The sequence below is a fragment of the Ambystoma mexicanum genome, chromosome 4q (assembly GCF_040938575.1).
Source record: "Ambystoma mexicanum isolate Mex_15411 chromosome 4q, UKY_AmexF1_1, whole genome shotgun sequence".
Classification (NCBI taxonomy): Eukaryota; Metazoa; Chordata; class Amphibia; order Caudata; family Ambystomatidae; genus Ambystoma; species Ambystoma mexicanum.
The window spans coordinates 1,057,509,417-1,057,533,889 of NC_090928.1; the positions used below are offsets into that span (position 1 = coordinate 1,057,509,417).

At 43.7% G+C, this 24,473-nt stretch overlaps 1 protein-coding gene across 2 annotated transcripts in view; it reads right to left on the reverse strand.

Annotated features, from left to right (window-relative positions):
- Window positions 1–24,473, reverse strand: part of HHIPL2 (HHIP like 2) — a 576,366-nt gene that overhangs the window by 18,429 nt on the left and 533,464 nt on the right. For both annotated transcript variants that reach the window (XM_069608603.1, XM_069608602.1), the window contains one exon: window positions 11,243–11,325. In XM_069608603.1, the coding sequence (XP_069464704.1) occupies window positions 11,243–11,325 (83 nt within the window). The remainder of the gene's footprint in view (window positions 1–11,242; window positions 11,326–24,473) is intronic.

Sequence of the window (24,473 nt, forward strand, 5' to 3'; positions counted from 1 at the left end):
CAGTAAAATAATAGAAAACATGTTTTCATACTTATTAACAAAGTACAATGCCTAAAACTTAAAGAACAGGCAGAATATATTGGGGCTTTGCAAACTGTATGAGGAAAAGTAGGGGGAGCAAATTAAGAAGGAGGGAGAGGGGACAGAGGACGGACCAAGTTCTCCGCCCCCACCCTATGTTGTCTATGCAACATTATAGCCCACAGCAGGGTATACTAACCCGCAGTGAGACAGCCTGGAGTGGGAAAAAGAGAAGACAGAGAAAACGAAGCGTAGCGACACACAACAGGATGAGGCATGCAAGAGGAGTGACAGGAAATGCTTAGCAGAGCGGACATTGAGAAGAACACACAACAACAGGTGGCTGCATTGTTTAATGAAGCAGAGAGGGTGATAGAAGAGGAGCTACAGAGGAAAAATAGAGGGGGGACAAGGGGGAATGTTTGTCAGGGAGGATACAATTTAGACTGGATGATGAGGAACAAGAAGAGGGAGAGGAGGAGACAGAAGGAGCAGACGAGAATAGTGCGGCCTCAGAAGAAGGAGTAGGGAGAGACTGTAGTAATGGAGAGGGGGACGAGTGGACCCCCAACGAAGATAAGAGGGGTGTGAGGAAACAGAGAAGACAACAGGGCAGCGACGAGTCCGGGAGAGACTGGTCAACCTCCCTTCGCAGTAGAAAGGGGAAGGTAAAAGTAGGTCTGGCTCAGGTCACAAAAGGGGCAGGGGGTCAGGGCCCAGGGCAAAGCAGATGCTGCTGTTACAAAAGGGGAAGATGGGGTACACATTATGTACTGTGACAGACAATGGACCGAGACAACCTAATAGGCAGTCTACACTCCCTTGTGACAGGGGCCAGCAAATGAAAATAGGTACTCAAGACGCTGGCAATAGGGGATATGAAATGTTTAGTCGCTACCATAATAGGAGATCAAGGGGACATAATATGGTAGTAGACTGGATGCAAGGAAGTGAAATTAAGTGCAAACGCACAAGATGGGGCTCTGTTCAACAACTGTCGAGTACACGTATGGGAGGTCCTAAGAAGCATGTGCCCAGACAACTATGACATAGGAACAGTAGTGACACATAAGGTGTAACCTGATGAGGACCCTGCAGGATATGTAAAACAGGTGCATGATCTCTGGATTGCAGGAAACACGAAGGTGCAGGGACGAGTGCATACCCTTGTTCTACCACATACTGGTCAAGGCATTACCAAGGGACTTCCAGGCATCGTTAGACAAGATTGTGTGGATAGAAGCGAAGGGACGGCCAGAGATACAGGCAATGATAGTACACTACTGTAAAAGGAAGCAGGAGTGAGAGGCAGGTCGCAGAAAATGATGCAAAGGCAGAAAACGTATTGGTGCAAAAGAAATTGGCACGGCATACAATGGAAGGGGCAATGCTTGTATCTGACGCTGATGCAGTGTCACCCACCCAAGAGGGAGGGTTTCCCATGGGAAACACACCACACCAGGGGAGTTAGGTGCTATCACAGTACATGCCACAGTGGGGAGCCCTGCAGCAGGGAAATTACATGCAAGGGGGGTTCTTTTCAATGGGGAAAGGGTACCCGCAATGGGGAAGATAAGGAGGATACCATAGGGCAGGGTATAGGGTTTTTGGACCATGTTTCATATGCAGGAACATGGGGCATTTTGCGTGCACATGTCCATTTCGGGCATCAAGCTGAGGCACAAGCGATACAAATGTTACAGCAGCAAAGATTTTATCACGGCACAACAGCAGTGGCAGCAGGTTCCGCCCCACCCAGTTCAGCTGCAGCAAGAGCAGCCACCCCTGCTGCAGGGGCCACAGGAGGCTCAAGGGGGTCGACCAATAGGAGAATGACACCTCAAAGTGTGAAACAACTGCCTGCACCAGCTGCAGGAATTAAAGTGGCATTAGGACAGAACGTGGTACCCCACTACACCATGGTCAGCATTGTTGGAGGAAATCCTTTCCCTTTCCCACCAAGTAACCTGCAACACTAGGGAGGCCCACATAAAGCTTGAGCATGTGGAGTCCTAGCAGTAACTGATGGTCGTGAAGAGGAGCCTGAGGCAGCAGTGAAAATAGGACCAAGAGAATTCTCATTCCTCATAGATAAAGAAGCCACCAAATCTTGTATAAGGGAAGGCAGGATATCCACTATCAAACAAAGTGATGGATATGCAGGGCTTCTCTGGGGCAGTGGTGGCAGTTCCTGTAACAAAAGACTAACACTAACAATAGGGATGCAACACACCGTAGCACCACTATTGTATTCCAGAGACACCCCTATTAATATACTAGGAAGAGACTTGCCCAGCAAACTGAACGCCACAATATAATTCACTGAAAAGGGGATGGTGTGCTCAACGCCAGGCATCTACTACACATGGGTGGCTGCTCTCCTTATAGCAGCCCATGCTCAGAGCACACTGTGAGGCAAACCCATGTACCCTAGCATGTTTTTGTATCGGGTCAAGATACTGCTGGGATGTGTCCCGGGGATACGGGGGAAGGTGTTCCTATTGGCTTCAGAATTCCTATTCAGACCACAGTGCCAGAAGGAAGACACAAAAAAGCTCGGAGAGGTAGTGATACGCAAAGACATGGTGATCCTACGCGGGACGGGCAATGATAACATGGAATGGCGTATGGTGCTATGCATCGACCCAACACTGACCATAACAGGAGTAACGGATGAACAACTGTTCTCCAATGGGGAGGAGGAGGGAGACATGGTATTCCAGCTATAAATTCCCTGCCCAGTGAAAGTAGTAGAAAACCTGGTGCCAATACTTACGCAACTGGTGAAAAGAGGGAACAGACACAGAGACGAGGATCTCAAAAGGGTTCCATAGATATTATGGACCAAAGAGCCCCATGATGTAGGAGCATTAAATGGAGTAGGGGCAGTGAACACAAAGTTAAAAGAAGGGGCGCTGCTTCCCCGAGCAAAACAATACCCATTGTCCAGAGAAGCAGATGAAGGGATATACTCGACCCTGCATGCCATGTGGCAGCAGGGCTTAAAACAGACATCCACATCGCCATACAACACAACAATTTACCCGATATAGAAATGGTGGGTCATGGAGATTTATACAAGATTGACTCCCTCTTAATGATGTAGTTGAAGCAGAGTTTCCCCCAGTACCGAACCCCGCTACAATATTGTGCAAAATTCTAGCAAAGGCAAAGTACTTCACGGTTATTGACCTGAAGAATGCCTTCTTTTCCATCCCACTACACCCCATTTCTAGATATTTGACAGGATTTACGCATCAGGGAACCCAATTTGAACCCACTAGGTTGCCCCAGGGGTACTGCAAATCACCTAGTATTTTCAACAGAGTGATACAAATAGACCTCAGCAACATACAAATGTCGAGTACAGTGATGCAATATGTTGACAATTTGTTAGTGTGCAGCGAGACTGAGGAAGAGTGTAGGGCTGATTCTGTGCATCTCTTAACACTACTAACAGACAAAGGGCACAAGGTGGATAAGGCAAAACAACAATACTGCCAGGAGGAGCTTGTGTACTTGGGGCAAATAATTTCCATTGAAGGACGCAAGATAAGACAGGAGAGGGTAGAGGCAATTCACCTGACTTCACGCCCACACACGGTAAAGGAGATGCAGAAGTTCCTGGGGTTATGCAACTGCTGCAGGTCATGGGTTTTTCACTACCCTACATTTACAAAGCCCTTATTGCAGGCCGTTAAAGAGGCAGAAAAGGAGAAAAGGGAAGTAAAGTGGACCGCAGAAATGGATGAGAACTTTACGGAAATTAAGGGAGCATTTGCCCATGCACCAGTGTTGGCCACGCTTAACTAGAAAGAGAAATGTTACTCGTTTTCACACTCAGATGGCTCAGTGATGACAGCAGTCCTCACGCAAAAGAAGCCGCAAGCATACAAACCATTGGCTTATTACAGTGATGTTCTAGACCCAGTTTGCCATAGAAAAGGCAGTGACAATTACAATGGGTTTCCCAGTGGTATTGTATGTGGAGCATTCACTATTTGCCATTCTGAAAAAATCAAAATGTACACGAACGACACAAAGGGCCATCGGTATGAAATAATACTGACAAACCCAGCAATCGAGGTAGTGAGATGTCGCATTGTAAACCCAGCAACATTCATAGCAGAACCCACAGAGGAAGGAGATTACATGCACGACTGCGCAGCACAAATGGACAGAATGGAAGGGAACATACGGGTCAAGGATGAAGAAATGGAAGGGGCGGACCTTGTCTCCATTGATGTGTCTTCAAGTATAGACCCCAATAGGGAAGGGAGACATACTGAGGCTGTGATAGGGTGCTACTAGTATGGGGAGTATGTAATAGCATCCCAGCAGAGGTTACCATTGCATTAGAACAGGCAGCAGAGTTAGTGGCCATAATAAGTGCATTCAACATAGCGGCAGGGCATGAAGCTAACATATTTTTGGATTCAGTGTTTGTGACATCCACAATACATTCAGGATTAGCACGATGGGAGAGAAGGAGGTTCAGGAAAAGTGGTGGGTCTCTGGTACAAATTGCTGAGTTGCTCAGGTGACTGATTGAGGCATTGAAGCTACCAGTGGAGAAGGCCATAATAAAATGTGCCACCCACACAGGAGAGAAGGACCAGATATCTTTAGGGAACAAAATGGCCAAGCTAAGCAAAAGAAGCAGCCTATTTACCAGAGGGGACAACGAGATTATATCCAGGTGCAAAAGAAAGATGCAAGCACTGGTGGCAGAGAGGTGAATGGGTCAAGAGCAAGAAAAGCGGGAACGCTTTAACACAATACCGATTGTACAGATAATAAAGCTGCAGGAAGAAAATGATTTGTGGATACAAAGTGGTTGCTGTCTCTCAACCACTGACTTGATATGGAGGGAGAACAGCTCAGGACAACCGGTGAAGCCAAAGAGGTTGTTAAGTGTAGCACTAGACCACGTGCACTTTCCCGCCCATGTGTCCAAAGAACACATAGCAGCAGAAATAAGCAAGGGATGGTATGCAGAGTTTACGGGGAATTGCGTGGTGTGTCAGCAGTTTTTTTCCACCCATACTTTGAAGAGTGTAAAGGGAATATTGCACTTGCATATTGACTATTTCGACAATGCAAGACAGATGTACCTCTTATAGGTTGTCTGTCCATTTTCCCGCAGGATTGAGGTGGGCCCTGTGCTAAAAACAATACAAAATCGGCATTAAAGTTCCTAGTATTGGATGTGTTTTCGAGGTGGGGGTATGTGAAGGGATATGGTCTGACAATTGGCAACATTTTGCCAATTACCTTTTTAAGAAAATAACACACCTCCTAGGAATAAAACACAGGCTATGCATGGTGTACCGGCCACAGGCAAACAGATTTGTTGAGAGATTAAACGGCTTGCTTAAAGAACATTTAGCAAACCTAACAATGAAATTGTGCAAAAGCTGGCTGTATTGCCTCCCATTAGCTCGTTTTGCTCTTCGCAACTCACCCCGTGTGGATCACCACTTGACTCTGCATGAAATTGTAACTGGCAGGAGGGTCCATGTACCTGTTCCTCCTGCAGGTCTAATTTCGGACGCTTACTCCACGGCACAGGTTCTGGGAGAAGAGCTACAAACATACTTAACTGAAATGACAACTGGCCGCAAAAACATTTCCCGCCAGGTTCAATGTTCAACAAGTTGGCCGACCAACATTGAAGAACAGACAAGTGCCCACAAAGAGGAAGAATTCCCACAAGCAGAGCTCCTCTACCAGGGGTATAAAGTACTTGTCCGTAATGTTGTACATAGGTGGCAGGAGTCAAGGTTCACTCTTCCTTACGAAGTTGTGTACGCGACACCCACAGCTGTGAAAGTGAAAGAAAGGGGGGCATGGATACACATCTCTGACGTTCACAAGGTCAACAGAAGCACAATGGAAGGACAAATGAGAAACGCAACTTGATGGGAAGTATGATGCAATTATCATTGACATTCTTTACTGGTATCACACTTTACAGAAAGCCCACAGGAGGGGAAGGAGGTGGGCAGGACACAAGTGGGGGGAATGGAAGAAAGTACAAATATGATCTGAAAAATATAGGAATAGAATTGCTTTGTCTCTTTCTTGTTCTCTCTTCCTCCTCTTCTGTTTTCTATCTTGCAAAGAAGGTAGGGATGTGCCCACCGACAATGGAAAGGAGACATGCAGTAAGAGAAGCATATTTAGCACTGAGAAGTTCTATGACTCCATTGGAGAGGGGGGAGACACAGCATCTGGAAACGTGTGGTACTACAAGATGAAAAAGGGGGGGCCAGAGATCTCTAATGGCATTTGCTATGTGCGCTCGCTCATCCTGCATGTTACAGGGACACCAAAACAATTCCTGCCACATTAAGTAGCAGCAGAGATGGGGGATGCTTAATGCACTTGTCCTTATGTAACACTTTGGGGTCGTTTCAGGGGCACCCAGCTGAAAGTGCAATGGATAGACGAAGGGGAGGAGGTAAATGTGGATGATTACATACAACTTGAAAGCATGACCAGAGAAGAGGCAACAAAGTATGTAATACTGGAATATAATGCAGATGGGGTGCAAAGGGGGGAACAATTGGCTACTGCCCACAGGAGAATATATTGCAAAACCTCAACAGGGCATGCTAGCCCATGGTGCTACACCAGATCCCTGATGCAAATAGGAAGCTCAGTGTTTCACAATGGGAGTTGGGAATAGGGGATGATGCAGTACCATGCAGAAGGGATAGTGGGATATGAAGAAAGGGTGGTGAAGAAAATAAATGACAAATGCAGTGGAATATGGAATATGAATGTACATGCCTTGACATGGATAGATGAGAAACACCGTCCAGTGTACATAAAACCACACACACACCATGCTCTATGTTTCATAGCAACAGGGATGGCTATACTAGGGATGAACACTGCCTGTGAGAGGATGATGAGCATTTCGGCGTTGCAAAAAGGGACAGGGGCGGTGATGGACGTCTGGTGGGCATGCAGATTCAAAGCATATGTCCAGCTGCCTCCAGTCTGGGGATGGGTATGCGCACTTGTGACCATTCACAACCCTGCATTGGTCATGCCCTGTGTGGACCTGTTACGTTTCAACAAACTTTCCACACCATGGCAGGGGAACAAGGGAAAAGACCAGAAGGAGGTGCGAGGCAAGCAAGAACAAGTGGTGAGAAAAAAATGAGCAGCAACTATATATCTGCCGAATCAGCCCAGAGTCTGAACTTTTGAAGACTTTTTAACAAAGCATCAGTTTTCTTCACCTCTCTATTACTTCCTGGGGTGCAAGCCGCCACCAATGCCAAATGGCTGCAGATTACCTGCTGCGAGGCAAATGCAACCAAAAAAGGACTGAACGGCTGATGGCCCTACAGAATAGATTTGTTCTTGATTTAATGATTGCAATGGAGGGCAGGGTGTGCCACAAAATTGGAAGCACCAGTTGCACAGCAATACTGCCAGCTATGCTGCCAATTGAACTTTCACAGAAGCTGTCCAGGAGATACGTACATTACATGAAAAAATTGTAAAAGAAACACATGATACCACCACAGACAGGTGGATGGACTGACTATTTGCTTGGGTGCCACAGTAGCTAGCGGCCACGTTCAAAGTAACAGTCCCTGTGCTCTACGTGATGCTCATTGCCTTCTGTGTGTCAGACAGTGGATCATCAAATAGTGCACATGTTGCAAAGGAAAAGTACGGTATAGAATGTCTGCTAATAAAATTGGTGATGATGATAGCAGATAAGAAAGGCATCTGCCTAAGGTGAATGAGGGGGAGGATGGAGTGCATGTGGTTCTTCCAGCACCCCCACCAAATGCAGAAGACTATGATGCTTTTTCGGTGGCATGCTCCCTAGATGGACCGGATTGTCTAATAATTGGGGACAGACCAGAAGGGTACAAGGAAGAAAGAGGGGACATGGACAGGGTAACACGGCTGTGGATGAACAAGGAACGAAGTACGGAGATGATGGGAAAGAAGTTGTAGATCGAAAGTTCGATCGAAGAGGGAGATGTAATGAAGGTGCTGATTCAGCGCCAGACAGGGGGACGCACCTATCAATTGTGGGAATAAGGAGTATAGGGTGGTGGGACACACCCCTAGCAGGGAAAAAGGGGGACACTTTGTAAATAACACAATGTGGATAAGAGGGAACCAGCCACATATAGGCGAAGGCAGCAAAACTGCAGGTAAGCACACTTTATGAGGGCACCACAGGTGGGCCTCAGCCCATGGGCCAGACTTGAACACACAGCACATGCGCCATGACTGAGGGAAGGGGGAAGCAGAATTCAGGCTGCATGTCTCCAGCAGACTGCAGTCGCTGGGAACAGAACCGGGTGATTTAATCAACGACAACTACTAAGCGACTACTCACAGGAGCTGAGGAAACTGATCAAATACAGAGAGGCTCTCACATCACACCAAGGCAGTTTCAAATCGCTCCCTGGCCAGTGGGTATGGGAACAAGGATGCGGAATGGAGGTGCACACGAAGAAGAGCCAATCAGACAGTAAATTTTGGTGTCCCTGGAAACTAACAAGCCCACAGAGTGTCCACAATAATGTTTGCAATGGTTAACATACGGCAGGTGCTGTGTGAATGTCTCCCTTCCCACTAGTTCAGGGTCTTCCCACTAGTTCAGGGTGTGTCGTGTTCCTTCATTTCTGGTGCTGACCAATGGCAGACAAATAAAGACCTGGAGGTCAGCACAATTATATCATAACTAATTGCAAACTGTTTGCGGGGAGGAGCGGGAAGCAATGTGGCACCACACGGGGAGGGCATGTGCTCAGAGAGGGCAGGTCTGTTTGCTCCAACCATGTCTAACTAACATATGTCTAACCATATGCTTTAATAAACAGTGTTACTTCTTGCCTGGTGTGCGCTCCTTTTTGGACTACTACTGGTCACTTTTTTATTGCAAGCTTCAGTGGACCCCTAATACACTTCTATGTCTATCATGTAAGGAATGTATTCATTAGTTCTTGAAACATACATAGTTCTAGCTTTGGGACAACAAATGATATGATGGGGAAGATGGTACGAATTGCATTTTATATGCTAATCTCTTTTTTTTCCATAGTTATGTTGTATTCTGTTACATTTGCATTAAGTTTAGTATGTTCTTGGTTTGTTGCAATTTACCTGAGGAAGGCCTTTCCCGAAACATCGTAAAGATAAAGAAAGTGTTAAATGTACACATATATTTCTGAAATTCGTTGACATTGCTTTGATGTATGTAACAGCATTTCGCATTTACAACATATTAAAATATATGGCACTGTAAAACATCGGCAACTTATGTAAATGATTACGCTCACTTCTTGAGAAGGCGTCCCCAACCATGGCAGTGTTCCACTATTACCGAGGAGATCTTCTTAAGTACTTTCTAATTTCACAGTTCAAGATTCACCCAATGGCCCACAGTTATGGCTCTTTAAGGGAGGTTGACTTTCTCCTGCTCATATCTCCCACAGGGCCACATACCATGCCCTACAGCTCTAGTGGTGAATGGCACCCACAAAACAGTGGAACATATTACATGTCTTTCTATTTGTAGTACTCTTGTTTTGGAAACTGGGATCATTTGTATGTACTTATTCACAGATGCACAGGACTCAATTTCCTCTTCCTAACTACGTTTTGATTCTTACCTCCTCCCCAATTTCTCCTAAAATTCTTTTCCCTTCCTTTTGAAGTTCCTTTTGAAGTTTTGCAAAATATCAACCAGAACCTGCCTGAACTTCTGCCAAACTTCCCGGAAGATATATGTCGCTTAAAGGAGTTTTGGGAGGAAGAGAAAAATCTAAGGGAACCAGCGATCTTACCTGAATCTCACTTGGAGATCAGTGCGAGCTTGTGGATCACTTTTGAGAAAGTCCACTCAGGCCTAATGGACATTTATGTGGCATATTTGTTTGTGCCCAAAACTGATAATACCTCTCTCAATATATGTCAGATTGGTCACAAATCCAGTTAAAGGAGATGTGAGATATAACCAGTGGTCGAAGTGTACGAAAAGAAGTAGTGGAGCTATGTTCCCTAATGGCATGCACCACTCCCCACAGACTCCATTGCCGTGCCCCCCCCATGCACAATAAAAACCCCAAAACACATGTGCCTGCTCTTTAAGGAAACGTCCTGTGCAGTGCACTGAAAGTGCAAGTTCTAACCTCCTCCTACACTTTTATTTTAAGACGAAACCGCTGTTTCTTTTTAAAATAAAAGTATAGGAACGGTAAAACTTAATTAAAAGTAGAGGAGCACCGCTCCCGACCACTCCCGCCCACTTCGACCACTGGATATAACACTGATACACATAACACGATACCCAGTGATCCCGAATTTATCCTTGTGGTAAACTAGGGGTGTATTATGTCCCACCGGTTTAAGCAGATTTGTGAGTTAGGGTGCTGGACAAGTGTTCAGGAATTAAATACTTTCTTATCAAGTGGACTTAGAAGAAATGGGTGACTCTACAGGTCTGCCATATAGGAAGTGCAGACTAAGTCCCTGATTCATGGTATTATCTGCGCGTAAAACGCAGATTTGCGCGCCATTCTGCCCGAAAATCCCCATACCTCAAACAGGGATTTTCAGGCAGAACGGCGCCCAAACCTGCGTTGTACGCACAGATAATTCCATGAATAAGGCTATATTTGCTTGACTTTGCGTGGTTTAAATTCTAGTTTAATTCTAGGGCTCTAGTGATAATTCTTGTCGTGTGAATGAAATGTATCTGCCTGCTCTAGAATGGAAATGATTTAGTTCCTGACCCACTGAAGCCCCCACATGCAAACCAATACACGTGCCAGTTATACTCGTCATTACCGCCACGCCCCTTTCGATGGTCTCCATGTGACCCAGGCCATGGAGTGAGCTTCGTATCTCGGCGATGCGGCATGAATATAACACAGGTGCTTCATTGAGTGGCCACGCATCGGGACATGTCGTGACAGGTTAAAGAGGAGGCGTGGCAACTGCTGACTTTGTTTTCAGTAAGTTCAACAACAATGATAATGTCAAGATATCGCCTTTCATGTGAGCAGGTCACTCGCACAGTTAGTACAGTTTTATGATTGAATACATGGTTTGGCACAGAGCTCAAATATCATACTTAAGCAAGTAACAACAAAAAAGCTCTGATAAATTAAACTAATCTGTGCACAGTAAGCATGGCGTCTTATGATAACGACAGAATTAAGCCTTACAAACTTACTTTCTTGTGGAACAAAAGGTACGCGTTTACTCTTTAATTTGACCGGAATCGGTTTATATTTGCATTTGCCAGGAGGTGCCCGCCTGTAAAACAAATGGACAAACATTAGTTCAAACGCCCGTTGGAAAGAACATGGCGTCATTTGTGCACTTGTGATTTCTGGGGTTTTGACCAATCACCTTAAAGACAGGTCAGCACAAAGTTCATGCAGAGAGTAAGACCCTTAATATGCATTTATCTGAACTCTGGCTCCCTCGTGAAGCTCCTGAAGTCGGGCTTCCGACCCTCTCTCTCAACCTTTGTCTTGGATCCTGTTGCTTAGCACATTTGCAGCTCTGCTCATACTTCTCAAATATGCGAGGGAGGGGGGGTACCTGATTCATGTCCTGCGCATCACTTCTGTCACTAACTCAAAAATGATCTTGCTCTTGTAAAAGATATTATGTGAGCCCATGATCACTCTACAGGTATACATTTAGTGTCTGTGATGCTGTAGTTCTCTTGTTGTATTGAAAGTCAGAATACAGCTCTCTTTGCTTACCCAGTCAAGTTAACATGTTCACATGCACTCCTTTCTTAGCGCATGTTGTATAAAACAGTGCATGAATTTAAAGAACGATGCATTAATTGCCCTATATGGAACTTAAGATCTGTTTCATAACGAACCCTGTCCAACCTTCTACAAAGAAACTCCACGCTATGGTCAAAGGGTGCCGCCCATAACTGACCAAAACTACAGCACTCCCCTTCTAATCCTGAAAAGAAAAGAGAACGACTTGAAATTCAGGAAATCACTACGCTTTTCTCTCTGACAAGGCAGGTTTTGGTATCAAAAGTGGGGAAGGGATATTCGAACCAGGGGAAGGGCGCTCAACCCACAGACGTAGGAAACACATAAAATCTGGGGGGGGGAGTTCAGTGGACACCATGGGGACTTTGATTTTTTTATTTATTGTGTTTTAGTCAAAGAACTCGACTTTTCACAAAATTACAAAATAAAAATAAAAATAGCAGTACGTATTACATTACATATGTATAAAACACATGTATAAAACAAGAGAAAAGAAAAAAAACAGAACAAAATTAAGAAAAAGAAAAGCAGTTCAGAGTACACAATCCTTCAATTTGGCGTCTCACCTCGGAAGGCTCAGTTTGCATAAAAATGTTATCTTTCCCATGTCAAAAGGCTTTCATGGCCTGAGCATAGCTGGTCCCAAAAAGATTGGGTGTCCAGCCACCATTCCTTGTCCTCAAATCTCACAAACTTTACAACCCTCTTCTTTACAAGCCATTACACAGAAATAAGTAGTGAATACTGAAATGTGGGCTTCTTATTTGCTGTGGCGAGCAGCAAAGAAAAAGGAAGTAGGAATCATTGCACGTATGTTTGTGTTTGTGTACCCTGTGCGAATTGTTTGTTCTGGGGGCCATGCCTCTGCTTCATTAGTAGCTGAGTAAGTACTCTAAATGCTACACATGAAAGATGTTCTTTCAAGTGTACTTTAAAGTGTACTGTTTCATTCCTATCGGGAAAATTTGGATAAGGTAATGGTTAACATTAGCAGGGGTGGACTACCCTACCGAGAAATCTGGAGATTTCCCAGTAGGCCTGTCCACCCTGGCCCTAATTTGTGTGGTAACCTATTTTATTTGCACATTTTCTCATAGGAAAAGGGTTGGGCTTTCTGAAAATGTTTAAAATGTGGCCACTTTGAACATTATTTCCAGGTCCTCTTTTGGTTCCCAGTCCACCCCTGAATTAGGAAACCTCCTGTCTTGTCAAAGATTAATAACAAAGAAACTTGTTTTTTGGAAACATGTGTAACACTTGGACATGTTTGCAGAACTGGATGAAAGCACCCCATTCCTAGTAAAGTGCATTGTTGTAATATTGAAGGTCAACATGATGATATACTGATATCGAATTCTGAAGTGCTAAGGGTGTGTATGTTGGCCTTGAATTCCTGTAAGGAATCATTGCATGTGTGGGGTACATTTACCAGCCCCAACAGAAATTCCCTTCATCACAAAACTGCAGTTCAATATACATCCAAAATCGGCTGTGCTTTTGTCTGCTCAGCACACGTGGGGCGAAATTTTGAACACAGTCACCCCAAGAATGGCTGCATGGTGTTTCCCGTGAATCCGGAGAAAACAGCTTAAAGTCAAAATGGCTCTGCAGTGCTGTTGGGTCATTTAAAGACTCATGATGGCGCAAGAAAATGACCTGCATTTAAGACAGCATCGTACTTGTGCTTCATTTCATTTAAACATCACACAGTTTGCTACATTAAAACACAGCCCAGCCTGTGTATTTCATTCAGTTGCCAGAAGATCAGACCATCCCTCCCAGAACGGCATTGTTTTCCTTCATAAAGTCCAGGAAAAGCAAAGAATTCTGTCTCAAGTCTGCACGGCTTGGATTTACTTTGAAATAAACCAGTGCACGCAAATTACTACCAAGGAAAGTTAATGTGTGGCTATCTTTCTTGCCTCGTGTCAATTACCAAGAAACTATTTGCAGCATATCTTTGTGTCCAGAAACTGACCATCTCTTTAAAAGCTTTTTTGAATACAAATTTAAATTTTAATTACAAATTAGCACATATTGCTGGAAAAATCGCAATATGTGAAATCAACATGTAAGAAAATTAACATTTGTAAATCTGCTTTTGCAAAGCAGAAAACTGCTCTTTGAAAGCTAAATGTAAAATAATCCCATGGCTCGCACAGAAACACAATTGAATATGTAGGTAGAACGGCTGCAAAGTTATGGAGTATGCTCTTCAACAGCCGGGCTGAGGCCCATAAATTCCTGTCAAACCAGTTTGGTATCAAGGCTAATTTCCAACCTACCCGTGACTAAGGCTGCGAAGGCATGTGCTCTGTTCTCATGGCACTGATAGTGTGATAATTATGGGTTCTACCAGACTCACCGGCAGGACTGCCCTCAAATACAATGGAGATGACTGGGTCCTGTGTTTTTGGCCCGGAGATGTGATTTCCTCTACATTCACCACAGCACCCACTGGAGGACCTCAAAGTGGAGTCATGGAAACCCTTTGTCCAAGCTGACCTAGGAGGTAGACCGCTCACATTTGGGACAAATCCAGCTCATTTGATTTAGAGAACATTTCATATTTCTCCCAATGCCCTGAATAAGCAGTACTGTTATATTATGCCAGCATTTTATGTGAGTTATGGACAAACCCAAAGAGACTAAGCACTTGTTCCTAGCACCTCGTGAACGGGAATGACAAAAAAATGTATTTCGGTGTGAAGCATAAATGGCAGAGACATTAAACTTGGGGAAAATATGCCAAATACTTTTATGCATATGTGTAGCCTTTTGCAGAATTGTAGATATTAGGTTTCTCCTGACATCGGCGAAATGGTGCCAAGGGACAAGGCAACATCGCACAGACTTGGCGTTGGAACCGGCATATTCCTTGTGAAATATGGGAACTACCTATCTGATATTTATGATGGTGACTACTGTAAATATGAACTTATATTCCATAACTCCTTTTCTGAAAAATTAGGCTAGTGAGACAAAGGTAGTCATAAAATGCACACACCTAAGGTGAGGTCACTTCCTTTGAACCAATCAGCCCAGAGGGAGGAGGTGACCCCAGTAGCCTGGCCTATCCCATTCAGGGGGTAAATCCAAGGTATTTCCGCCCAGATTGTAAAATTCTCTAAAGTCATTCTGGCTATATAAAGGGTAGACAGGGCAACAAAGGGATATTCAACATTCAAAATTCACCCTTCAAGATTCCAAGACTCCAGATCCAGGCAGAACCACCTATCCAGACCCAGATCTACACAATAATCCAGGGGGAAAGAAGGAAAGGCAGCTGATCCCCTTCGGGAAAATCCAGGGACCAGACCTTTTGCAAAGCTTACCCATCCTGCTGTTCACAGGGACCAGACCTTTTGACCAGCTGACCCATCCCAGAGAGTCTAGCTGACCCAGTAACCAGATCTCTTTACCCCGCTGACTGTGACCATAATCTTGGCCCCGCTGTCCAGAGACATTGCTGGCTGTCCAAAGGCCCAAACCAAGTGTACCTTGTAAGTATCATATCATCCAGTACCCCAAAACTGCATATCCCGTTCTGTTACCTTGCATCTTGTTCAAATCCTATTAAAATCCCATAAAAACCTAGTCATTTTCCAAATTGCTAGTATCCTCTGTTTACCTTTTCCCTAGAGGAATCTGTTTAACCTATATCTGTTAGCATATTTATGTTCTATTTCATTCAGTTACCTGTGTAAGGGCCTAGTATCATTTGGAATACATTAATTAATTCCCCATTGAAACTTCACGTTCATTATTGTTGCCCTTCGAAAGTAACACATTTTGTCAAGTGTTTTTACTCATTATAGCCTTAAAATATAGTTTCAGTAGAACTAATCATTGTGCTAACAAAACCGATTTTGTCTGTGTCATTTGCTTTTCTTTAGAAATCCGATTTGCCTTTCCCATAATAAAACCCATATTTTCATCCTAGAAAGAGTTATCTCTTCCCCTCAGTATCCTATCTGTTCTGTGTCTTTGTTTCCCATCCCAAAAACCGATTTCGGATTTTGATTGCTTAGCCCATTTTCGTAGCTATTTGCCAGCATAAAGCCTGTTTGAAATAAGAAATTGCCATTCGGCAGTGTGTGATTTGGCTGCATTGTTTTCCTTTCTCAAAGTCATGTTGTTTAGTGCCCTGCTCAGTTGCCTGTAAGCTTCTTTGCCTCTTTAGTACAGCCACATGAATTTCAGTCCAAGCTATCCTCCCGCAAGTGTAAACTGATCTATAAGTAACCAGTAAATCCGAATATACCATGTTGCTCCTTTTGAGGGTTTACATTTCTGATTTGGCCTCCCATTCTGGGGTGGTGGGCTCAATTCAAAAACTGATTTTTCCCTCTTTAGACCGACTCCTTGCCACTGCTTTCCACCCACACAGAATTTAGTCAGCAGGTGTTTAGGGAAGTGTTGCAGGGGGAGTGCTTAACCTATATGTCATCTATGAATGTGACGTAAAGTGATTTTGTTTCCATTTTTATTAAACAGGTGTCTCTAGTTAGTGTTAGGCGTTGAATTAACCATGTTATAGGTTTTTGCATTTGTATTGTCACACCACAGTGGCTGCTGCCCTAAATGTTGTTTTTCTCTGATTCTTCATTTGAATTCTAAAAATAAATAAATATCTCATTGTTACACACCGGCCTGGTTCATGGTCCAATGCGACACAGGGTATTTGTCAAGGTGGGTGTGAGACAGATTGGGTGCCTTCCCAAGAAAGAACCCTGGGTTCAAATAAAAATAAAAAGGTGTGTTTTATTGTGCGCCACTTTCAGCGTCAGTGGAAGATGTTGCTGGCTGGAGTGTGCCGTGTGATAATCCGCTACACAGGCTTTGCCCAGTCCCGCACTTTTAAACACATGTTGGCAGGTTTACAATCAAAAACCAAAACGAAATGGAGACATTTAGGGACAGCTTAGAAAACAGACTTTGCTTCTGAACCCCTGAAAACGGCCCCACGCCCATAAGACTCTTGGGGGTTGCTGTGTACCCGATGACACTTGGCATCAGGGACGGCAAGATCCGGAGTCTTGTTGGCCAGTAAAGCTGTGATTTCGGTTTCCTTTTCTTACCTGCTTACTGCAGTGCAAGTTTCTTTTCTCCGGGCCCAGAGGAGTGCTTTCTGTTTCTCCAGAATTGGAGAACAATGCAGCTATTTTAAGGCTCAAGAAGGAAAGGTCGCGAGGGCATAGGTGGGGTATGGAGTCACGGGGAGGGAAAAATAGCTAGAGCTAGAGTGAGTGAGAGAAAACACCTGCGCACACCTACATGCCCAAATGGCGCATTCAGGGCCACCTATCACTTTCGAACGGAGCCTGACATGTGACATGTCTGTGACACCACTGATTGCACGCATTGAAAGACATTACATTAAAGGAATGGTTCGGTCAGAAACATTATTGTCCCTATGGTTCGGCCATGTGTTTTTAACCATAAGTCAATCGATCGTACAAACATTTCCTATGCACCTTACCCGAGTTTTCGTCTCTTGAATACAAGCGAAATCAGGCAGCAGGCCGTGGCCATTTTGTGATAATCTTATCACTTGCTGCATCACCCTGAGTGACCTGCGTTTGCGGCACTAAACCATATCCCCCGCCCCTGAGCCTGACATCACTAGACACGTACCGCCCATTTCACAATGCCAATGACGTGTCGCCATGGAAACGGCAGGAAGCCCTTTCCTCGATAAGTATATACAGACTGTTTCACAACACACAACAGCAGGTTTTCTTTTCCATTCCTTTCACTGTATTTCTTTGAGTATTCTGTGACTCGTTTCTGTGCTCTGGTCAGCTACCTTTGTTGCTTGTAGCCCGTGTGAACAGATACCAGTACCACCGCAATAAATTATTTTCGTTTGTTTACCACACAATGGCAACAATAATACAATACCTGTACGAGCCCGAGTATTCTGAGGAGGAATTACTGGAAAGAGAAAGCTGTCTAAACGATGGGGCTTTGAACGATAGTTGCGCGGACGTCTCAACAGATGAAGAGCCTGGGCCTAGTCACATGGACAGTGTTTCCACCTGGTGTACCTGCAATCGGTGCGCGCTAATGTCAACCGAGGAGGAGAACTGCTGCTGCCGACAAAACTCTGGATGCTTGTCCCACATATCGCAAGGCGATCCACAGCCACAATGCGTAACCGAGCTGCCAGACTTCACGGCAGCCTGCCTCACACGGTCGGTGTTGAGGATTTTGATGGTGCTTATGCATGAACTTCGCCCTCTTAATAACAAGTAAGTATAGTCTGGTTGTGTTGTCAGTTTGGCCACTACTATTTCATGGTTGTCCCCTATATTCTCGTAACTTCAATATATCATTGTCATATCAGTTTAGTCTTGCAGTTCTCTAGTAATAGTCGCATAAAAGTCGTTCAATATTGTGCAGTGTCTATTTAGCATTTGTCCTGGCAAAAACACCATTGGATACAAGAATTGTAATTGACAACTAAGGTTTAATACACTTATCTTGTTCATTTAAAAACAGTTTGTATCTTTCTCTTTCACAGGTGGTACTGGCTGGTGGCCTATCGTTCGTACGCATGGTGGCTTCATGAAAGGCTTGGACACCGCGTTCGACAAGTAATACCTGCCTGTGTCGTTGGTGCCATTAGACAAACTTTCCCCAGTGACAGCGGTCAGTAGAGGGGATTTTCCCTCGCTGAGCTGCAACTAGACCTTTACAAAGTTTAGTATTTATGTGCCATCAAAATAAGAAACCAAATAAAACACAACATATTTTTTATCAATGGTTGTTTCATTTTTTAAGTGAATCAAGTGTGTCTCCATTCCGCAGTGTTCCGGTGCCTTGTCTACATGCCCCCGGCCAATCCATCCCCCCTCTACTATCTAAGACAGTTCGCACCAGTGGATGTGCGCTTCCATGGGGTGGTGTCACGGGCGCTAAAGGCCAAGGTGCCAAACACCATGTACACTTCAAAAGGTATCTAACGCCGAGGGGCCATTGTTCACATGGCCTCCTCAGACCCCATGTCTCCAGACAGGCTCCCCTTCAAGGAAGCCATGCCCCTGCAATGCACATAAGTGTGTCTCCATTCCGCAGTGTTCCGGTGCCTTGTCTGCACGCCCCCGGCCAATCCATCCCCCCCACTATCAAAGGCAGTTCGCACCAGTGGATGTGCACTTCCATGGGGTGCTGTCACGGGCGCGAAAAGGCCAAGGAGCCAAACACCATGTACACTTCAAAAGGTATCTTAGGCCCAGGGGCCGTTGTTCACGTGGCCTGGCCCTGCAATACAAATAATACCACGACATATACACGTCATTCATTCACAAAAACACCCCTTTTTGTTATTCTTTATAAACCACTTGATATTTACCATGAGAACATCTTTGAGCACTGCAAGTCAACTCGTGAACGTGCTACTCTGTGACCGCTTCAAGTGAACTCGTCAGTGTGCTACCTGTGAACATCTCCCTTTTCTCCTGCCACTAATTACTCTGCTTGCTGAATCGAACTGTTTGTTGGTCAAGGTAAGGGCATGTATCCTAATCATATCTCCTTCGTTTGTAAATCTATATCTATTTCGAAGTAGCGTACTCAGTAGTGCTATGTTATTTGTCTCACTGCTTTTGACTTGAGTTTCTTTTGTTATGTTATCAATATATCCATTTTTATCAATGTCAATTGGCATCGTATTGCATCCGTCGCGGAGTGTGTCTATAGTATAAGCATTTTTCCTTTTTGTGCATGATAGAACATTCAAGGGACGAGTCACATGTTAGGATTTTCAACACATCAATGAATCATTTGTGAAATTTATCCCATAGTACAGCCGCACACGCTGCACTGCTTTTGCTGTGCTGCCCAAAAGAAAGTGTGCAATGAACAATGTATGGTCCAATTCATTCTTTCTCACATGTTTATGCTAAAAGAAATTCTAAGAATTTTGACCTTTATTTTGCAGAATTTACAACAATGCCTGCATGTTCTATTTTCGGTTGCCCTTCAAAGACCCATGACAAATCCAAAGGCATTACAATGCATGTATTCCCTAAGTCAGTTAATCGAATAAGAGAATGGGTCATATATTGCGGATATCCACCAGCAGAGCTTGAAAGTAGAGTCAAAAAAGTCTTGGAGGAAAAGAGGGGTCATTGATACCGCATCTGCAGCTTGCACTTCAACCCACATGTACGACACATCCTTGTACACAAAGAGGAATCAACTGAGAATAACTCGAAAATTGCTCCCAAACGCTATTCCGACTAATTTCGTTCACATGCCACCACAGGTGAGACACGCTTCCGGATGTAGCTTTACGGCTGTATTTTCGGTGTAAATGTCACTTATAATACTTTCGATATTTATGTGATTGAATGGCTGTTTAAATAATGACTATTTTGTTAAACATCAGTCCTTGTTTTTTAGAACACACATAGAAAATTGTTTTATGGGGACAGATAACTATGCTATATTATGCATTTACATAAGCATAATTTTATCGTATTCAGTCTCCTTACATGCCACTTTTTAATGTTGGAATTTCTAAATCGAATAATACTTTCCCTTTACAACTCCATGACTATCCACTGAATATAAAGCAACAAGATTCAACATCCATGCCTTGCCTGGAGTCATCAACCACTTCGAGCGCGATCAGGTAATCTTACCTAGCTATTCTGTTCCAGACTGGTTTTATGCACGGAATTCTAGATAATGTGATCATATTTTCGCAATGTATCATTGCTTTACATAAGGTTTATTGTGGTTTGATATTGATATCTACCTTTGTCGTCTTTCCAAATTGTGTGTCCAGTTTCCAATATTTTCATCCTTACTAATGCAAGTACTGTGTTTCAGGGAGATGCTGAAGCATCCACTACAATTACAACATCCCTCGTAGTAGATCCGGTGCCAGAGGTATGTGTCTTCACAGTTCAATTGGACGAGATCATCTGATCATCTTTACATATCGTGTAATTATTTTACACAATGTTCCATTCCTACTTTACTATTGATATGTACCTTTGTCGTCTTTCCAAATTGTGTGTCCAGTTTCCAATATTTTCATCCTTACTAATGCAAGTACTGTGTTTCAGGGAGATGCTGCAGCATCCTCTACAATTACATTATTCCTTGTAATTGTTTCGGAACCAGACCTTGCAGTTGATCCAGAGCCAGAGGTATGCGTACTGACAGTACCATCTAATGAAAGAAAGTTGGTCTGATTACATGTGTAATGCAAATGACCTATTTTAAATGGATACTATTTTTTGTAGGGATGTATACAAGATCAGTATATTGAACCGGAGGCATGTGGATCTGAGTCGGTGCGCCAGCTTGCTGATGTTGATGTTAGAGTAAAGAAGGTTTCAATGAAAAGAAATAAAAATAAGGTTAGTTATAAACACTTTATATTGTTGGCAATTGTTTTGTGCTGAGGCCTTCATTATATGCTTTTTCTAATGTAAATTGTACAACACTGTATGTTGGATTTGCACTGAACATCCCTTTTCCTATCTGTTCTGTAGTTGCCCAATGGAGTACGGACTATGCAGACACAGACAGCGATAGAAATGACAGATGTTGCTTGCCAAACTGTTTTCACCAGGGAGGAACTATTAATTGAGGCGCGGTGTGTTCACACTCGAGATGCCTATGTCCAATGGCCAGAAAAAGAATTTAATATGACCGGCGAATCCAGCAAAGTTTTTTTGGACCACTGCTACAATGCGCCTGCTCCGCCAGATGAAGGTGAAATTGAATTTATAGAAGATAGTTTTACATTACTCGATGAGTACTTGACACTGTCGACACCCGCAAAAAAAATGCCCCAAACAAACAGTCCACATTGATATTTTCTCCTGTCCATGGTCAAGTAACAGATGTTGAAATGACAGAGACTGAAGCATCAACACTATTGACCGACGAATCAGACAAAGATATTGACTATAGTATGTCCAGTTTGGCTGATATGTCCACAACGGTTCAGTCCAAAACAACAGTGTTGCCGGATGACAGTCTAATAAAAGAGGCCAGATACATAGTATTCGACAGCAGCTTGATGGAGATTATAAAGATGCTGAAATGTGTACATTCAGTGTGAGGGGAAGTATGTGGGAGGCCATTGGTGAGCGTGACTCGTCTAACACAAGGCAGTAATCTCAATACATGCCACCTGTAAAAAGTTACATAAAACATTTTCATGGTCTGCTCAACCGATGTTGGGGAAACTGCCAGCTGGCAATCTACTGTGTGCAGCAGCTTTACTTTTCAGTGGCTCTAGTTTCACAAAGTTATCCAGTTTCTTTCAGTTTGTGGGACTCCATTTCATTTCTAAAACGCAATACTAAAAATACCAATGTGATTATCTATTCCCTGCCATTAGTGAAGCTTGGAAAATTGAACAATTGGCTATTGAAAGTACATTCCCCAACAAACGGTTCAGGCTAACCGGCGATGGACAGTGTGACAGCACCAGATTTTCTGCTAAGTACTGCACCTACCATTTTCAGGACATGGAAAGTAAGAAAATTGTGAGTTTGGTGGTCGTGCAGGTGTCCCAATGTAAATCCTCAGTGGCCATGGAGAAACTTGGTTTTATAAAATCAATGGAAGATCTACAATCGAGGAGAATGCAAATCGACCTCATAGCCACGGACAGACACGTTTCAATAGCCAAGACAATGAGAGAGCAGTATCCAAATATTAAACATCAATTTGATGTATGGCATGTTGCTAAATCAATAAATAAAAAAATCTCGGCTACAGGGAAAAAAAAGGTTTGGAAAGTATTTCACAGTGGTCCCAGTCTTTCAGCAACCATCTTTGGTGGAGCTCCAAAAAAACATGTGATGGGTCTGTGGAAATTCTACTGGAAAAATGGCGGTCACTAATGCACCACTGTTCCAACGTTCACCACTGGACAGAAAACCAACATATCCACCAATGTGAACATAGCCCATTGTCCCCGGAGCAGGCACAGAAGAAGAAGTGGTTGATCCCATCTTCAACTCCACACAAAGCCCTTGAGAAGATTGTGTTTGATAAAACTCTATCAAGAGATATGAAGGGACTCACAGAATTCTGTCACACAGGGGATTTGGAGGTGTTCCACAATATGTGCCTAAAGTACAGGCCAAAGAGATTGCATTTCGGCATCCAAGGGATGAAATCTAGGACTTAACTAGCGGTATTAGCGCATAACGAGAATGTAGGCCGGGAACAATCTAGGACTGCTGGAAATTTAGAGATGCTTCGCTGCACTATGGCCTTTAGGAAAAGAAGCAAAAAATGGGTTGTCAAACCAGTATATGAGAAAATGGAATTCGATTTTGTGAAAGATCTTATTGTTAATGTCGTTGAGATGCATACTCATGGAATTGCGCACAAATCTGTTCAGAGCACACATACATAGCCAGAAAACATTGCCAACGTGCCAGGTCCACCCAAAGCAGAGCTTGTTAAATCGTTCAAAACCCGGTTCAAATGATTACCATCTGTTTTTATTTTTGCTAATTTTATTTTTATAAACTGTACAAATAAAGTATGCAATGTGTCTTTTGAAATCTATCCTCTTAGTCCTTTTCTTAAAAAAATATTACAATTATTACGATTGCTTTCACATTTCACAGTTTAGTCGAGCTACTGTGGGACCTTCATTTTTCGTGTTAATGACCAATGGATAACAGTGTGTAAGAATCTTTGGGTTTTGGCAGTTGCCTTGCCATAAAGTTCCACAAAAAGCTGAATATCTGCTCGTCCTACAAAAGGGATTAGACCTAGGCCACAAAACATTCTAGGCACGCAAGAAGTACTGACTGTGAAAACATGCCATGGTGTAGGAGGCCATGAGATAAGCAGAGGTGGGCATATTACTAGACACATTTTGACTCAGTTTCTGTGTTACATCGACTATAATTTGGAAATAGGGGGTATTCTGTCATTGGCAAGTTTCCCCTACAGCTCAGCAGCACCACGAGCAGTGACAGCCCCCAATTTCCCATGCCCGTGCTTCAGAATTCATGTTCTCATGGATGCGTTGACACGGGATATTGCAAAGTAAGAATGTATGTTCATTTTGAGTGAAGGTCACCAGCTTTGAATTTTTGCTTGGGAGCTGGGAGGCCAAGGCGTCCCACGCACAGTATAAGGTTCTATTGTTTTTTGACCTTGAGAGGCAGGGACCATTCCGAAAGGGGGGTGTAATAATGTATGATATGATAAGGTTGCCCATTCCTAAAACTGGACCTAGCTACATATAAGTTCAGTTTATGAAAAATCATTGATACGAACGGAGGAGTCTACATTACGGTCTGCATTGCGCCAAGAGAATGGAAATGCTGAATATAATGTACGTTTCTCTTTAGACGATTTCATACAAGAACTAGTCGAAATACGAATAGCTGACCGTTATTGTTGGGTCACATTGTACTTGTTTGTTCTGTGTGGCATATTGCAATGAAGTGCTAGTACAACCTTTGTGTGCTGAGCTATCTACTGGGCACATGGGCAGGCCAGCATCGAGACGCATGTAGACTACCACTCATTTCACCCTGGTTCTACGCTAATTAATCATTACATTTTTTGTGCACCTCGAATTCTTGCCCCAGTTTACGCATTACGTTTAGAGCTCAACATACTCCATTGCACTATCCTCGGAAGCAAATAGCGGAGTAC